This window comes from Microcaecilia unicolor, chromosome 1 (genome assembly GCF_901765095.1).
Source record: "Microcaecilia unicolor chromosome 1, aMicUni1.1, whole genome shotgun sequence".
In the NCBI taxonomy this organism is placed as follows: domain Eukaryota; kingdom Metazoa; phylum Chordata; class Amphibia; order Gymnophiona; family Siphonopidae; genus Microcaecilia; species Microcaecilia unicolor.
The window spans coordinates 424,998,742-425,015,042 of record NC_044031.1 but is presented as its reverse complement, the minus strand read 5'-3'; the positions used below and the strand labels follow the sequence as shown (position 1 = coordinate 425,015,042).

The 16,301-nt window shown below is 41.3% G+C and overlaps 1 protein-coding gene across 1 annotated transcript in view; it reads right to left on the bottom strand.

Moving 5' to 3' along the window:
* Positions 1-16,301, bottom strand: part of ATP9B (ATPase phospholipid transporting 9B (putative)) — a 706,895-nt gene that overhangs the window by 436,373 nt on the left and 254,221 nt on the right. Inside the window, 1 exon segment of the mRNA XM_030211876.1 lies at positions 349-424. Coding sequence (XP_030067736.1) covers positions 349-424 — 76 coding nt within the window.

The window sequence follows — 16,301 nt, the reverse complement described above, 5'->3', positions numbered from 1 at the left end:
TTATATATTTTTATTTGTAACTCACCCAGATTATTTAGCTACTAGATGTATAATAAAAGAAAATATTTCTGTAATTTTTAAAAATATACTCTTTTTTGGGGGGGTTCCCAAAAAATAAAGGAATTGAGCCTGAGGTATTCTTCTTGTTGCCTAGATGCAGCCTGCTAAGGATACAGAATATCTCAGCTTATGTTCACTAACCTAAATCTTCTTAAAATGCTCCCCAAGGTACTGACTCTGACAGCAAGAAAGATGAGTCTTGCTCACCATACAAACAAATAATTATAGCTATTCATTTGAACAAAATAAAAGAACCTGATTTGCAACTGTAACACACAAATTTCTCACCTGATGCAACAACAGTGCTCGCCCACAATGTATTTTCAATGCTAAGGCTTTCATGTATGGATGGATCAGTGTCTTCCTGTGGAGAAAGAAAGTTCAAAATTCTGCAAATAAGCATATCGTCTATTGAATTTCAACAATTATAAACACAGAATCACATCACTAACTGGATAAGAAATAAAATATTTAGGGCCCTGTTTACTATGCCACGTTATAGGCACGTTAGTGTCTTTAACATGTATTAACCATGTATGCATGTTAACCATGTAAGCGCCTACAATATCTCTATAGGCGCCTACATGGTTAGTGCTTGTGCTGTGAGCACATTCAAAACGCTAATGCACCTTAGTAAACAGGGCCCATAGCCAGGTTTGTTTAAAATATTAAGAGTAAAATTCATAAGCTAGTGGTTCCCAATGAATAAAAGAGTAGTCATCATTGCAAATAAAAGAATGGCAAAATCGATCTGCTATACTATGGACAATTTTTGTGGTTTCTGCAACCTACAGGGCCCTTATAATAAAACACATTAAAATCTGAGCTTAACACTCACTAAGCCCAGATTTAATGCTTCAGTATTTAAGACATTAAATATTTTGAGTTTTTTTGCCGATCCCACTAATTTTTCCAAAAGTACATGAGATTTACAAAAAAAAAATCATCTATTTAGGAGGCACTAATGGGCCAATGATCATGGGCAAACATGCGTGCTAGAGGCCATTAGCGCCCGTGTTTGTCATTACCCAATTATAAGAGCTAACAAGCACATGTAATAACGAACTCGCCGGCTCTGAATGCTAATTGCATGCAAATGCATGCTGAAGAGGGGAATTAATATCCCTACCCAATGTTCAGCATGCCAAACAAGGGCACTGCTCCTGCACAAACCCTAAGCCAGCTCACAGCTGGCATTAGGGTTTGCCAGGGCACTGGGGAGGAATGGGGAGAACCTGTTCAGAATGCATTTGCATGCTTCCAGGCCTGCCCCACCCCACAAGGGATTTGAGGTCTGGTGGATCCCCAGACCCACAATCCCCCCCACCAACAATTATTAAAACCTGGTAGTCAAGTGGGACCCCTACTAGCTGCCCCCCTACTCACCCACCCAGGGGCTGACTGGGTGGTCTAGCAACCCCCAGACTCCCCTGTACCTTGAAACAGGACAAAGAAGTAGCACTCCATCCCTCTTCCTGCCAGTGCCACCTCAAAATAGCGGCGCCCTGCTCAGTGCATCCTAGGATGCATTGGGTGAGGCTTCACTACTATATAAGGGAATTTCTGGGATACTTGGAGGAGCTAGTAGGGTTCCCACTGGACCACCAGATACTTTTTGTTGTGGGAGAGGGAAGGAATGTGTGTTGGGGGTAGGGGGTGTGGAGGTCACTGGACCTTCAGGCCCTTGTGTCGAGGGCTTGGCCCTAGGTTTGACAGTCTAGACTTTTTTTTTTTTTGACAACCTGGACCTGTCAAACCTCTTCTGCGGGAGGATTGTGCCTTAGAGCATGCCTCAGCACATGCCCAAGTACAATCCTCTCACAGAAGTCCCCTGATGATCAGCACTAATAATGTGTACAAATTTACATACTATTAGTGCTGATCATAGGGAAGTTAATTCCCTGCGCTGTTCTGGCAGTATTTTTCCTCACGCTACTCGGAACAAAACAGGGAACTGATCATCAGGGCCTCAGTGGTCCTGCGTTAAGTCTGTGTTATCTAGTTAACACATGCTAATACAAACATGTGTTGAGAGTTGCAGTTAATGCAGCTTAACACAGGATTTTCCCACACATTAATTTCAAATCTAATACTGTACCTATCTAGAGTTAACGTGGGAGCAATTACTGCCTTCTATTTAGGAGATACTAAGTGCTCCCACATTAACCAGTTAGTGTGTGTTAATACATTAGCTGGCTAACATGTCCATGCCTGCTCTTCGCCCAAACCACGACCCTTCCCAAAAATATTTTTCAAACTTCACTTATACTTTGGGTAAGGGGTCTTTTACAAAGGTGTGTTAGTGTTTTTAGTGCGCGATAAAAATAAGCACACACACTAAACGTTAGAGTCACCCATATATTTCTATGGGCAGCTCTAGCATTTAGCGCACACTAAAGATTAGCATGCACTAAAAACACTAGTGTGCCTTTGTAAAAGGATACCTTAGTGCACACAAATAGGACAAATACTGTAAAAAGCCTTGATGCACTTGTGCAGTAATCTGTTTTTACATATATCCTTTAGTAAAAGGGCCCCTAAAGGAGGACTTTGTTTCACTAATATATGCAAATCCAGTTACAGAATTATTATAGAAATATTTAGAAAATAAGAATGTAAACACAAAAAGTCCCTTTTGTAACATTATCAGGCTCATTTTCAAAAGAGAAGGACGCCCATCTTTTGACACAAATTTTTTTTATTTATTTTATTTGTTACATTTGTATCCCACATTTTCCCACCTATTTATAGGCTCAATGTGGCTTACATAGTACGAAGATGGGCGTCCTTCTCACAGGGTTGCCCCAAATCGGTATAATCAAAAGCTGATTTTGGGCATCTCTAACTGCTTTCCGTCGCGGGGACGACCAAAGTTCACAGGGGCGTGTCGGAGGCGGGACTTGGGCGTGCCTAACATATGGGCTTCCTCGACCCATAATGGAAAAGGGCGTCCCTGACAAGAACTTGGACGACTTTACCTGGTCCTGTTTTTCTTACGATCAAGGCACAAAAGGGTGCCTGAACTGACCAGATGACCACCAAAGGGAATATGGGATCAACTCCCTTTACTCCCCCCCAGTGGTCACTAACCCCCTCCCACCCTCAAAAAATATCTTTAAAAATATTTTGTGCCAGCCTCAGGTCCATCACAGCAGTATGCAGGTCCCTGGAGCAGTTTTAGTGTGTGCAGTGCACTTCAGGCAGGCGGACCCAGGCCCATCCTCCCCCTACCTGTTACACTTGTGGTGATAAATGTGAGCCCTCCAAAATCCACCACAAACCCACTCTACCCACATCTAGGTGACCCCTTCACCCGTAAGGGTTATGGTAGTGGTGTACAGTTGTGGGTAGTGGGTTTTGGGGGGCTCAGCACACAAGGTAAGGGAGCTATGTACCTGGGAGCAATTTATGAAGTCCACTGCAGTGCCACTAGGGTGCCCGGTTGGTGTCCTGGCATGTCAGGGGGACCAGTGCACTACGAATGCTGGCTCCTCCCACGACCAAAGGGCTTGCATTTGGTCATTTCTGAGATGGGCGTTCTTGGTTTCCATTATCGCCGAAAATCAGAAACGACCGGGACGACCATCTCTAAGGACAACCTAAATGTCAAGATTTGGGTGTCCCCTACCGTATTATCGAAACAAAAGATGGACAACCATCATGTTTCAATAATACGGGTTTCCCCGCCCCTTCGTCGGGACATTTTGCGAGGATATCCTCAGCAAAACTTGGGCGTCCCTTTCGATTTTGCCCCTCTATGTGTCCTGAAACATTGAGCACAAATATCTACCAACATAGCACAACTGAACAGTGTAGTTTTTGCCCTTTAGTTTAGGAAAACTAGCTCAAGCTCTTTCAAGTTAACTGGGGATTGTCTGTGGACTGTAGTCTACAAACACTTGCCATAGATTTTCTATTAGATTCAGCTCTGAGCCTTGCCCAGGCTAGTTGAGGACAGTCACTCATACTACATATACATAACAACATAACCTGCCAAACATGAATATGGGAGCAGAACACTAGACATTAATGAATCCAGAATGATAGCTAAACTTTGTAATCTATCCATCGTTTTAGAGGTATGCTGAATTGTTAGTGTGGTTTTGCCACAAGAAAAGCTGTTCATCATGTAAAACACCATGTATTGGAATGGCTACTATGGCTTTTGGAACTTTTTTATATTTTAAAAGCCAAATACATCCACTTGAGATTCTACTTCTTTTTGTTGAGAAATAAACCTCAAAGGAAAGAAATTTTCATAGGGAGATTCATTACAAGCAGGAGGGGACAAGTTGGAGGGGATTTCCATCAAATATCCCTCATCCTCTCAGGAAAATTCCAATGGCAAGAAGTTAGGATAAATGTTCCCTCTAAGCTGAGCAGAAGTCTTCCAACCGAACTGCTGTCAGTGAGTGGTGCTGCTTCAGTATATTGTGGTTTCAATTTCTAGGCACAGGCAAGTCCTCTGGAATCCCGCAGAATTTGTCTGTCCCTCAATATTGAAAATGTGATATTGAAACAGCACCCCACACTGGTAGCATCCAGATAAAACTTCCATTGCTGGTTTGTGGATTGAGATGATTATGTTATGCCTTTATCCTGGTACTGAACTGATGGAAGATTTTACAATATCCCTTGACACAATCATTAAGCAACTTTTGTAGAAATGAGTATAACTGCTCTCATAGAAGCAACTAAACTCATGGAAAAAGACTCATCCATTACTATGATCGGAATCAGAGTGGACACTAACAAAGATTAGACTTAAGATCGTTGTGGAAGAGATGACAATTTGGATATGTACAAACAAGCATATCAGTGCTGGTTCTGTATTGGACAGATTAGGGAATAATGAAATTTAAACTAAAGAAGAGTTGCTATAGGCAAAAAATATTTTCAAAATAATAAGAAAAAGAACTGTGATGATCTGCACTATAAGGGTGCCATGGTATCTGCACTAAGGATAGAGAATCCAGGCCAGTGCTAATAAAGCAGATAAACACCATATGGCCTATCCAGCCTGCCCATAAATGCCATCTACTATCCATTACTCTCCCTTACGCTCTCCTAGAGATCTCTATGTACCCGTCCCAAGCTACACCCGGCACACAGCAAAACCAATGATCGTACTGGACAATACACAACCTTCCCTCTCTTCGACTCCCATGTTGCCTGAAACACACCTACCTTATTCGACCACAACATAACCTTGTATTTGTTTCTCTACCGGACTTGGAGAACGCCTCTACAGTACAATGTAAGTCACATTGAGCCTGCAAATAGGTGGGAAAATGTGTGATACAAATGTAACAAATAAATAAATAGAAAGCATTGTTAAGTTCTAAGTGTGTCTCAGGACCTTTGTGGTTCCTTAGGTTATTACTGTTTATCTGTTAGTTTTGTATTATGAAGAAGTATTAGTTGAATTGTTATTGCTACTTCACTGTTCTGACAACAAGTACTGATAAGTTTTGCTGCTAACTTACACATTGTAATATATTTCCAGAACGTAGCCACTGTCTGCCCTTATTGTTAGTGTTACAAAGAATCTGAGGGACACTTGGGCGCAAATCATCCTCTAGACAAATGTTACCCTATAACTAATCATTAAGGTAATCTTATTTATTTAAAAAATATCTATAAACCACACTATTTGTCCTAGTTTTGCATTTTAGTATGCATTATATACCGTCTAGGACAAACAGATAGAGTGGTTTATAGATATTTTAAATAAATAAATAAAATCACCCTAATGATTGATTATAGGATAACATTTGTCTAGAGGATGATTTGCACCTAATTCTTTATAACACTAATAATAAGGGCAGACAGTGCCTACGTTCTAGAAATAAATTATAATTTATTGGTTATATTTATATATATATATATATATATATATATATATATATATATATATATATTATTGCAAAGCAATTTCAAACTTATCAGTACTTGTCAGAACAGTGAGGTAGAAATTTTGCAGTGCAACTAATACTACTTCCCGATACAAAACTAACAGATAAACAGTAATAACCTAGAGCCACATGCCAAAGGTCCCGGCTCTCACTTAGAACTTACCAATGTTTTCTGTCGAACCCTATGGACCACTGGAAGAATCCTCTCTAAGACTCCAAGATGATATTTCACAGCTGGTTCCTGAATAGTCATGTAGATAGGATGCCTCTGCTCCACTGTGTCTTGTCTGTGTTTGTAGTGGAAGGCTATCTCAGCAATGAAGATGAATGCACACAGCTCTTTTTTAAAACTAGTCTTAGCTGTGGTTAAAATGCTACTCATTACTGGTTTTTACTCAGTACAACACATACTTGTAGTTCATGGTCAGTTATAAGCACTGAGTACATATGCACTCAGCGGTACCCAGAGGAACTACATGCTGAATGTTAAGATATCCATTAACAGAAAAGAGGAAACTAGTCATCAATATGGTAATTATGCTGATGTTCCTCAATCAAACATTCAATATATCGAAGGGAACAAATGATACTGTGATGTGAAAATATAGAGAAAGGGACCGGCAGCATCAGATATAGAACAGTGGCCAGGCTATTAGGTCTCCTATAGTGCTCAGCTATTCCAGACCCTTGAGCCTACTGCATAATATCAATCACTTGCCAAGTCAAACCGGAGGTCTTTTTGACAATTGTACTTTATTTGAATACCATATGTGAACATGTGCTTAAAAATAAAAATGCAAAATTTCAACAAAATTTCAATTTTAACAAAATCTTGGGCACCCCAATAAAAATATAAAGATAGCGACTACTTATCTGCATAAGCAGAGTCAGGTCTGATGAAAGAACTCTGTACCGCCCGACGCTGATACCCATGTCTCAAACAGGGTTTCGGTCCAAAGACCTGCTTCCAGGTACTGTAGAATGTTGTCACAAATTGTGGCCAGCACCCCGACTCACATACCAAAAAATGGCGCATCATCAAAGAAAGGTGTCTCTGTCTCTCTTACATCTACTAAATATCCTTCCTGAGAGTCTGTCTGAGTGAGTGCCCATCTGCCTGAGCGTCCATATGCCTAAATGACCATTTATCCCAACCAGAGTCCATGATATAGAGGACATTGTACCACACATAGAACAGTTCTCTGATTGAATAAGTTGAGCACACAAAGACTTGTTTGATAGGTGTGTACATGGACAGTAGATAAGGTAAGGCCCTGGCTAATTAGAACCACTGAGCTGGCTAGATGGTGACTTATCAGCTTGGTCCAGGATGGCTGTCCGGTAGATGATACAGAGACCCATGGCCTTGCAGATGGCCCTCCAAATCAGAGCTGGTACTGCTGGCAACTCTAATGAGGATTGCCTCATTCACATGGCATTATAATTCTCACTCTGTAGGTTTCATACAACAGAGACATCGCAGGTGTTCCTTGGAATGACAGTCTGACCAGTGCGCAAAGAAAGTCTTGTAGTAGCCACGTCAGGATAGTTATGTTGCAGTCAGAGTTTGGTTCATAGGCTAATGTAGGCCTTACGCACACAAACAGATATGAGCAGTAGATAATACTACACACTATCTCCACTGGGAGGCCATTCTGCAAATTCATCACACATTCCGTGAAGAAGTATTTTCTCAGGTTACTTCTAAGACTGTCCCCTTTCACCTAAATCACTTGCTTCCTTTCAATTGAAACAGACTTGCCTCTTATGTATTTATGCTGAGGTATTAAACATTTCTATCATATCTCCCTCTCATGTCTTTCTTCCAAAGTATATATATATTGAGAACATTGAGTCTGTCCCCATATACTTTATGACAAAGACCACTGACCATTAAGCAGCTGCCCTCTGGACCAACTCCATCCTATTTAAATCTTTTTGAAGGTGTGGTGTCACAGAATCCGGAATGGTGAGCCCTTGGGCTGCAGCATGGCTGCAGCAGACAAGGCTTCTGGGGAGGCGCAGAGCAGAGGCAAACCAGGCACTGAATACACACAGGATACCAGACATGGCAAATAAACAGCAAACAAGACAAACAACAAGCACCACCGGTAAAGGGAAATAGACCACTCAGGCAGGCCTCACGGCCGAACTGGAACCGAATCATACCAGAGGGAAGGGAAAAGAAACAGAACGGAATCTCTTGAGCAAGTACTACTCAAGCAGTGCACACACTGCACTAAACAGAGCCACAAACAAGGGGTCAAAAGACTCTACACACATGCACAAAGAAACTGAAAGGGAAAAGACAACCCCACTTAGACTCACATGGTAGAAACCATAAGTAAAAGATAAGAAAACCACACAGGAAGGCAGCACAGGACTGGGCTTAGAACCCTAGCTATAAATGAATAGTCCTAACCAAATCAAACAGACATCACACAGAGAGGCAGCACAGGGCTGGGCAAGAAGTCCCAGCTAAACAGAAGAACCACCCACTCAAGCACAAACAGAACCAAACACAATACACTCAGGGCTATGCTAGATCCACAGCTATAAACGAATAATCCTAACCAAGTCAAACAGAAATCACACACAGAGGTAGCTCAAGGCTGAGCTGGTAGTCCCAGCAAACAGAACCACCCACTCAAACAGAATAAAACAGGGGGGATTGCACAGGACTGTGCTAGTAGACACAGCTAACCGGGAGAACGGCCCACTCGTGCTACACAGAGAGACCGCTCAAGCTAGCGCAAGTAGTAACAGCTAAACGAAAAAGAAATCCACTCAAACACAACCAGAAATCTCACAAAGAGAACTCAAATAGAAAGCACAGGAAAAACTCAGGACAAGGCCACACAGAGGAACACTCATGGCTATTTCATACAGAACTCAAGGATAAGGGAAGCCACTCATGAGGGAACACTCTAAGCTGTACCATACAGCACTCAGGGAAAAGGGAAGCCACTCAAAGGAATACTCAAGGGTGTGCCCCTAGGCACTCAAGAAAGAAAGGGAAGCCACTCATAGGAATACACTAGGCTGTGCCACACAGCACTCAAGGGAAAAGAGAAGCCAACTATAGGAATACACTCTAGGCTGTACCATACGGCACTCAGGGAAAAGGGAAGCCACTCAAAGAAATACACAAGGATGGCCACACAGCACTCAAGGGTACAGGGGAGCCAACTATAGGAATACACTCTAGGCTGTACCATACGGCACTCAGGAAAAGGGGAAGCCACTCAAAGGAATACACAAGGATGGCCACACAGGACTCAAAAGTAAAAGGGAAACCGCTCATAAGAATACACAAGGGTAAAGGGAAGCCCCTTACAGGAATACACAAGACTGTGCCACAGAGTCAAATAACAGACACTAGAGACAAAGGGGAAAGTAAGCAAACAGGGAAAGATGCCTTTACATACACAAATCAGATAAGGAGCAATGCTCACAAGAATCAAGAGACAGAAACAGCAGACAAAGAGTTAAAGCAGGCTAAAAGGAAGAGCTGCTTCTAAAAAAACATCAGAAAGAAGCAGGGCTTACACTGCAGTCAAAGGTTTAAAGCAAGCAAAGGGATAAACAATGTTCTTACCAGAACTCAGCCAGGAAGGGAAAGGAAAGGCAGGCAGAGTACACCCAGCTGCACAGCAGCAAGGTAAGCAAAGAAAGCTGCTAGGCTGTAGAAGCAAAGTAATCAAGGAAAGCAGCTGGGCTGGCAACAACCGGCTCTCTGAACAGTGAAAGGTAGCAAGGGAAACCACACACAAGGACACAGCCTAGATAACAAGGAAGGAATCTATTCAGGTTGAAACCAGAACCACACACAGAAAAAACAGGGTTTTGCTTGGAAGTAAAGTTAACAGGCTAGTAATCCATACAGGTTTAAAGCAGAACAACACACACAGAGAAATAAAAGAGGGCTTTGCTTGAAAGCAAACCTAACAGGAAAGTAATCCATACAAATTCAAACCAAAACCACTTGCACAGGGCTCAAGGCTGTGCCACAGAGACACAGCTTAACAATAAGACCAGCCCTCAGAATCAAACAACAGTACAACAAGAAAAAGGAAAATAGACCTATAGCAAAGGCAACGCAGGAAAGCTCCCTAGGTCCTTATAAAGGAATAGGCTGATGATGTCACAAGTAGGAAATTAAGCAGAAGCAGGGACAGCAAAGCGAGGCTTGGCTAACAGGAAGAACAATAGGAAAAAAGGCAGACTGGAGAGGTCAAAGAGCTAGATACAGAGAAACAGTAGGTCTGAACATAAGGGCATGGCCACAACCGTGGTCTCCAGAATTCTACACAATATTCTAAACGAGGTCTCACCAGAGTATTATACAGCGATATCATCACCTTCTTTCTCTACTGGCCATTACTCTCACTATGCACCCAATCTTCCTTCTAGCTGCCTTTTCTACCTGTTTGGCCACCTTAAGATCAAATGTGATCACAAACAAATACTGCTCCACTTTTGTGCACATTTCTTTTACCCCGTAAACTATACTGTCCTCTTGGAGTTTTGAAGCCCAAATGCAAAGCCCTGCATTTTTTAGCATTAAATCATAGCTGCAAAATTTTGGATCATTCTTCAAGCTTTACTAGGTCCTTCCTCATGTTTCCAAACCCTCAGGAATGTCTATCCTATTGCAGATTTTGGTATCATCCACAAAGAGACAAACCTTATCAGACAGCCCTTCAGCAATATCATTTACAAAAATGTTAAAAGAATGGAAAAAGGACCCAAATGAAAATAAGAAGCAACATAAGCACTGGCAAGTCAAATAGAAAGCACTGATACAGAAGGATAAAAGAGATTATGAACAGAAACTTGCCGCAGAGGCTAAAACTCACAGTAACAACTTTTTCAGGTATATCAAAGCAGAAAGCCTGCAAGGGAATCCATAGGACCATTAGACCATAAAACGGCCCTCAGAGAGGACAAGGCCATAGCAGAGAAACTGAATGAATTCTTTGCTTCAGTCTTTATGGAAGAAGATGTAAGAGATCTACCTACATAACATAAGTACATAAGTATTGCCATACTGGGAAAGACCAAAGGTCCATCAAGCCCAGCATCCTGTTTCCACCAGTGGCCAATCCAGGTCACAAATACCTGGCAAGATTCCAAAAAAGTACCTATACCGAATGGTTTTCAAGGGTGACGATGTGGAGGAACTGAAAAATCTCAGTGAATCTGGAAAGCATACTGAGCAAAATCGACAAATTAAAGAGTAGTAAATCACCTGGACCAGATGGCATACATAATTGCTGATCTACTGTTAGTAATATGCAACCTGTCATTAAAATCATCCATGGTATCTGAAGATTGGAGGGTGGTCAACGTAACGCCAATTTTTAAAAAGGGTTCCAGGAATGATCTAAGAAATTATAGAACAGTAAGCCTGATTTTCAGAAAGCTTTTGACAAAGTTCCTCATGAGAAAATTAAAGAGTCATGGGAGAGGAGGCAATGTTCTGGTGTGGGTTAGGAATTGGTTACTGAACAGAAAAGAGAGGGTAGGATTAAATGGTAATTTTTCTCAGTGGAGGAGGGTGAATAGTGGAACGCCGCAGGGATCTGTACTGGGACCAGTGCTATTTACCATATTTATAAATTATCTGGAAAACGGAATCATGAGTGCGGTGATTAAATTTGCAGATGACATGAAACTATTCAAAGTTGCAGATTGTGAAAAATTGCAGGAAGGTCTTAGGAAACTGGAAGACACTTCATCCAAATGGCAGATGAAACTTAATGTAGATAAATGCAGAGTTATGACCATGGGAAAGAATAGTTACTGATGCTAGGGTCTACCTTAGGAGTCAGCACTCAATAAAATGATCAAGGTGTTGTAGGCAATATGCTGAAATATTCTGCCCAGTGTGTGGCGGTGGCCAAAAAAGCAAACAGGATGCTAGGAATTATTAGGAAAGCGATGAAAAATAAGACCAAGAATATTATAATGCCCTGTATTGCTCCATGGTGCGACCTCACCTCGAGTATTGCATTCAATTCTAGTCACCATATCTCAAAAAAGGTATAGCAGAATTAGAAAGAGTTCAAGGAAGAGCAATCAAAATGATAAAGGGGATGGGACTCCTCCCATATGAGGAAAGGTAAGGAGGTTAGGGCTCTTCAGCTTGGAAAAGAGACAGCTGAGGGGGGATATGAATGAGGTCTATAAAAGTTTGAGTGGTATAAAACAGGTAAAAGAGTCGATTCTCTTTTCAGTCTTTCAAAAACTACAAAGACTAGGGGATACTCAATGAAATTACATGAAAATACTTTTAAAACAAATAGGAGAATATTTTTTTTTCACTCAAAAAATTGTTAAGCTCAGGAATTCGCTGTCAGAGGATGTGGTAACAGCGGTTAGTATATCTGGGTTTTAAAAAGGTTTGGACAAGTTCCTGGAGAAAAAGTCCATAGTCTGTTATTGAGATGGACATGGGGGAAGCCACTGCTTGTCCTAGGATGGTAGCATGGAATGTTGCTACTCATTGGGTTTCTGTAGTGACCTGGAGGGGCCATTGTTGGAAACAGGATACTAGGCTAGATACACCATTAGTGTGATCCAGTATGGCTATTCTTATGTTCTTACAAGTGTCCATTTATTCATTATAAAGTATGTGCAAAAAACCCAATGACCATATTTCGGCTCACTTCTGCATCAGAGGTAACCGATGATTAAAATTTGAAAGAATAAAAACAAAGGCATATATCATTGAGTACATCAAAGTGTACAATTTCTACACACGAAAAAGTGTTCATCCATCCAAAAATCTGTATTAAAACTGCACTGTTTGCTGACCACACCTTGTGATGTGAGACTCCTAATGTACCTATCCAGTGATAAAACATAGGGTAGCTTTTTTATACTATAAAACATTGAACACCACATTATTAGTTTTGTAAAGGATCACTTAAGCTGCTAAGTATTTCTGTCCCATATTAATTCTAACAGCCAATCTTGCTACATAATTCAGAATACTGAACACTTAAAAATCAATCCTTCATAAAAAAAAAAAAAAAGAAAAAAGAATGGACACAAAGGAAAACAAGGGAATACAATTATCTTTCCTCCATTAGCTAATGCAAAGCAAATATTTGCTTTCTAAACCTGATGTTATAATGGTCACTCCTCCAACAATCTTTTACATTTTAAGCAAAGTAAAATTACACAGCAATTCTAATAATTGTTGTTCTACATTACTTATATTACAAACTTCATTGTGTTATGTAACACTAAACCAATATTATTAATAGTTATTGTGCTATTTCCATTAAAAAACTACTTATCTCAAAAACTTCAATTCAGTTTAATAACACTCATCAGATACAATCAAGTCTATGTACATGGAAGATACTAATATACTTGTCAATTGTTATGTGTTCAAGACTATGTGGATACTGTGATCCGCCTTGGATAAATGTAGTAAATAAAATATGTGTTCTAATCCTTCTCCCATCTCCAACACGCATGCAAAAGAACTAGATAAATAGCCAACAATCCTTTTCATATCAAACGAAAGTAAAATTTACAATGTTATATTAGTACACTATCAAAACTCAAGGGATTTTCTGAATCTAAGCCATATATACACTTACATATATTGTCAGAGCGAATAGCGCTCAATTCGGATATTAACAGGAATTCTGACAAAAAAGGCTTTTTCCGTGTTTTCCTGTTTGACAGTCTCTATGGTTATTAGACTCCACTTGCCATGAAATCACTGTAAAGATTGTGGGTGAAATATAGTGTTCTTATCTAGAACCTATTTTTCCACATTTACCCCAGCTGTACATCATCAGAAAACAGAAGATATTCAATTCTTGTTAAACTTAGCCATAAGAGCACAGCAATAAAAACCAGAGGAAGACTACAACAGAACTAAGAGTACCATACTGACATTTATTTAATTTAACCAAAGGGTTCAAATGGAGAAATACACTTATAAGTCTTATATTTCAATAAAATACAGAGCCCATACGAGGGGAAAAGATCTCTCCAGCTAGAGAAGTTCTGGAAGCCGTGAGAAACCAAACTTCCCTCCCCCCCTCCCCCCCCCCCCCCCACATCATCGTGCAGGTTCTCCTCAATCTTTGAAACATAGGTGAAAACTCCAAGTAGAGGTGGAAGTGTATGTAAGGATTCTGAAGAGCTTGCTGGAATATCTCAAAAGCCGGAGTTGATAAGGAACAACAGGAGGAGAGATTGAATTCTATTATAGGGAGGCTGGTAAAGACAGAACAAACCTTGGAAAAACAAAGTACCGTGATCCATACTTTGGTACAAGATAAGCTGATTGTACATTGGACATTAGAGGTGATTGAAAATAAATTAAGTTTCTTGAATTTGAGGTTTGTTAACTTCCCTAAGATCCTTTTGAACTAGCTCGGGACACTTTGAAGAAATATTTTGCAGATATTGTTAAGATTCTATCTGATCTTCATCCTCCTATTCCTACATGCTATTTTTTGCTTTTAAAATCTAGGCAAGGTAGCAATGTTAGAACAGATATTTCCAACAACAGCCTGGATGTGTCTGCCATCCTAGAAAGATCAATGGAGGGAAAAACTAATAGGGACACCTTCTTAGTAGCCTTTGTATTCGAGCAAGATAAAGAACTGATTTTTTTTTCTCTTTACTGTCACAATCATTCTTCTTTATTTCATGGACAGAAATTGTGGGCGTTTCATGATTTATGTAAAGCAACACAAGATAGAACAAAGAAGTTCCTTTGTGCAGCCCAAGAGGCTCGCACTCTTGGAATGCAAGTATTTATAAAGTTTCTTTGTAAATGTATAGTAATATGTGATGCGCATAGAGGGGGATCTGTTTCCTGGGCTGACCACGCACCTTGAGTGTGAAGCCTGTCTAAATGAGCTTGCCACCCTAAATGGGATGCATCAGTCATCAGCACCTTCATGGGCTGTGAAAGTTGGAATGGGAATCCCTGACTCAAATCGAATTGTCCACCAAACCACGGACTGAACCAGCTCTGGTGGAACTTGGATGACATCCTCTAGGTTCCCCATGGTCTGACACCACTGGGAAGCTTGGTTTCACTGGGCAGTTATGAAAACGTGCTATGGGTGTCACATGAACAATAGAAGCCATGTGGCCCAACAACCTCAACATCTGCCAGGTTGTGACCTGCCAAGCTGCTTGGACTCAAGTGGCAAGGGCGACAAGTGCGTCTGCCTGTGACACAGGGAGAAAAGCCCGAGCCGGCTGAGTGTCTATAGCAGGGCTCCAATGAACTCCAATCACTGGACAGGTAACAGATGGGACTTGGGGTAGTTTAAAATGAACCCCAGTAGATCTACCGAATAGTACTCCGCATAGACTCCAGTGCACCACCCTGTGATGCGATCTTCACCAGCCAGTCAATAAGACAGAGGTACACATAGACTCCCAGTCTGCGTAGTGATGCTGCGACTACTGCAAGACACTTGGTGAAAACCCTTGGGAGCCCACATGAGGCCAAAAGGCAACACACAATACCGCAAGTGACGTGTCCCCTGCTGAAATTGAAGATACTTCCTGTGAGCTGGAGATATTGGGATACGAGTTTAAGCATCCTTTTAAGTCCATAGAGCATAGCCAATTATTTCCCTGAAGTATGGGAAGTAGGGTGCCCAGGGAAACCATTCTGAACTTCTCTTTGACCAGGAATTTGCTCAGGCCCCTCAGGTCTAAGATGGGATACATCCCCCGTTTTCTTTTGCACAAGGAAGTACTTGGAATAGAATCCCTTCTCTTCCACTGGTGGAACGGGTTCAAATGCATGGACCTTGAGAAGGGCAGAGAGCTCCTCTGCAAGTGCCTGCTTATGCTGAGAGCTGAAGCGATGTGCTCTAAGTGGGCAATTTGGTGGTCTCTGTAGCCAATACAAGGCATAACTGAAACCGACTATTCGAAGAACCCACCAGTCACAGGTTACAAGGAAAACTTTCTCAGTAAAACTTCAGCCTCCCCCCGAATGGCAAGTCGTTTAGAATGGTAACTTTTACCGTGGCTATACCCTGCTAGAGCCAGTCAAAAGCTCACCCTTTGCTTTGATTGGGGAGCTGCCTGGGCCTTAGGCGAACGCTGTTGATGAGAACTAACATGCTGCGGCTGACCCTGCTGAGGCTGGTGAGAAAGGGTGTACCTATGCCTCTGCGAGTAATAAGTAGCCCTCTCTTCGACTTGCCAAAAAAACTCCTAGAGGAGAAGGCTTCCAGCGGGAGAGACAATAAATGGTATCAGTATGTTTCTTGATGATGTCAATGACCTCCTCCACTTTTTCTCTCCAAAAAGATTATCCCCCCC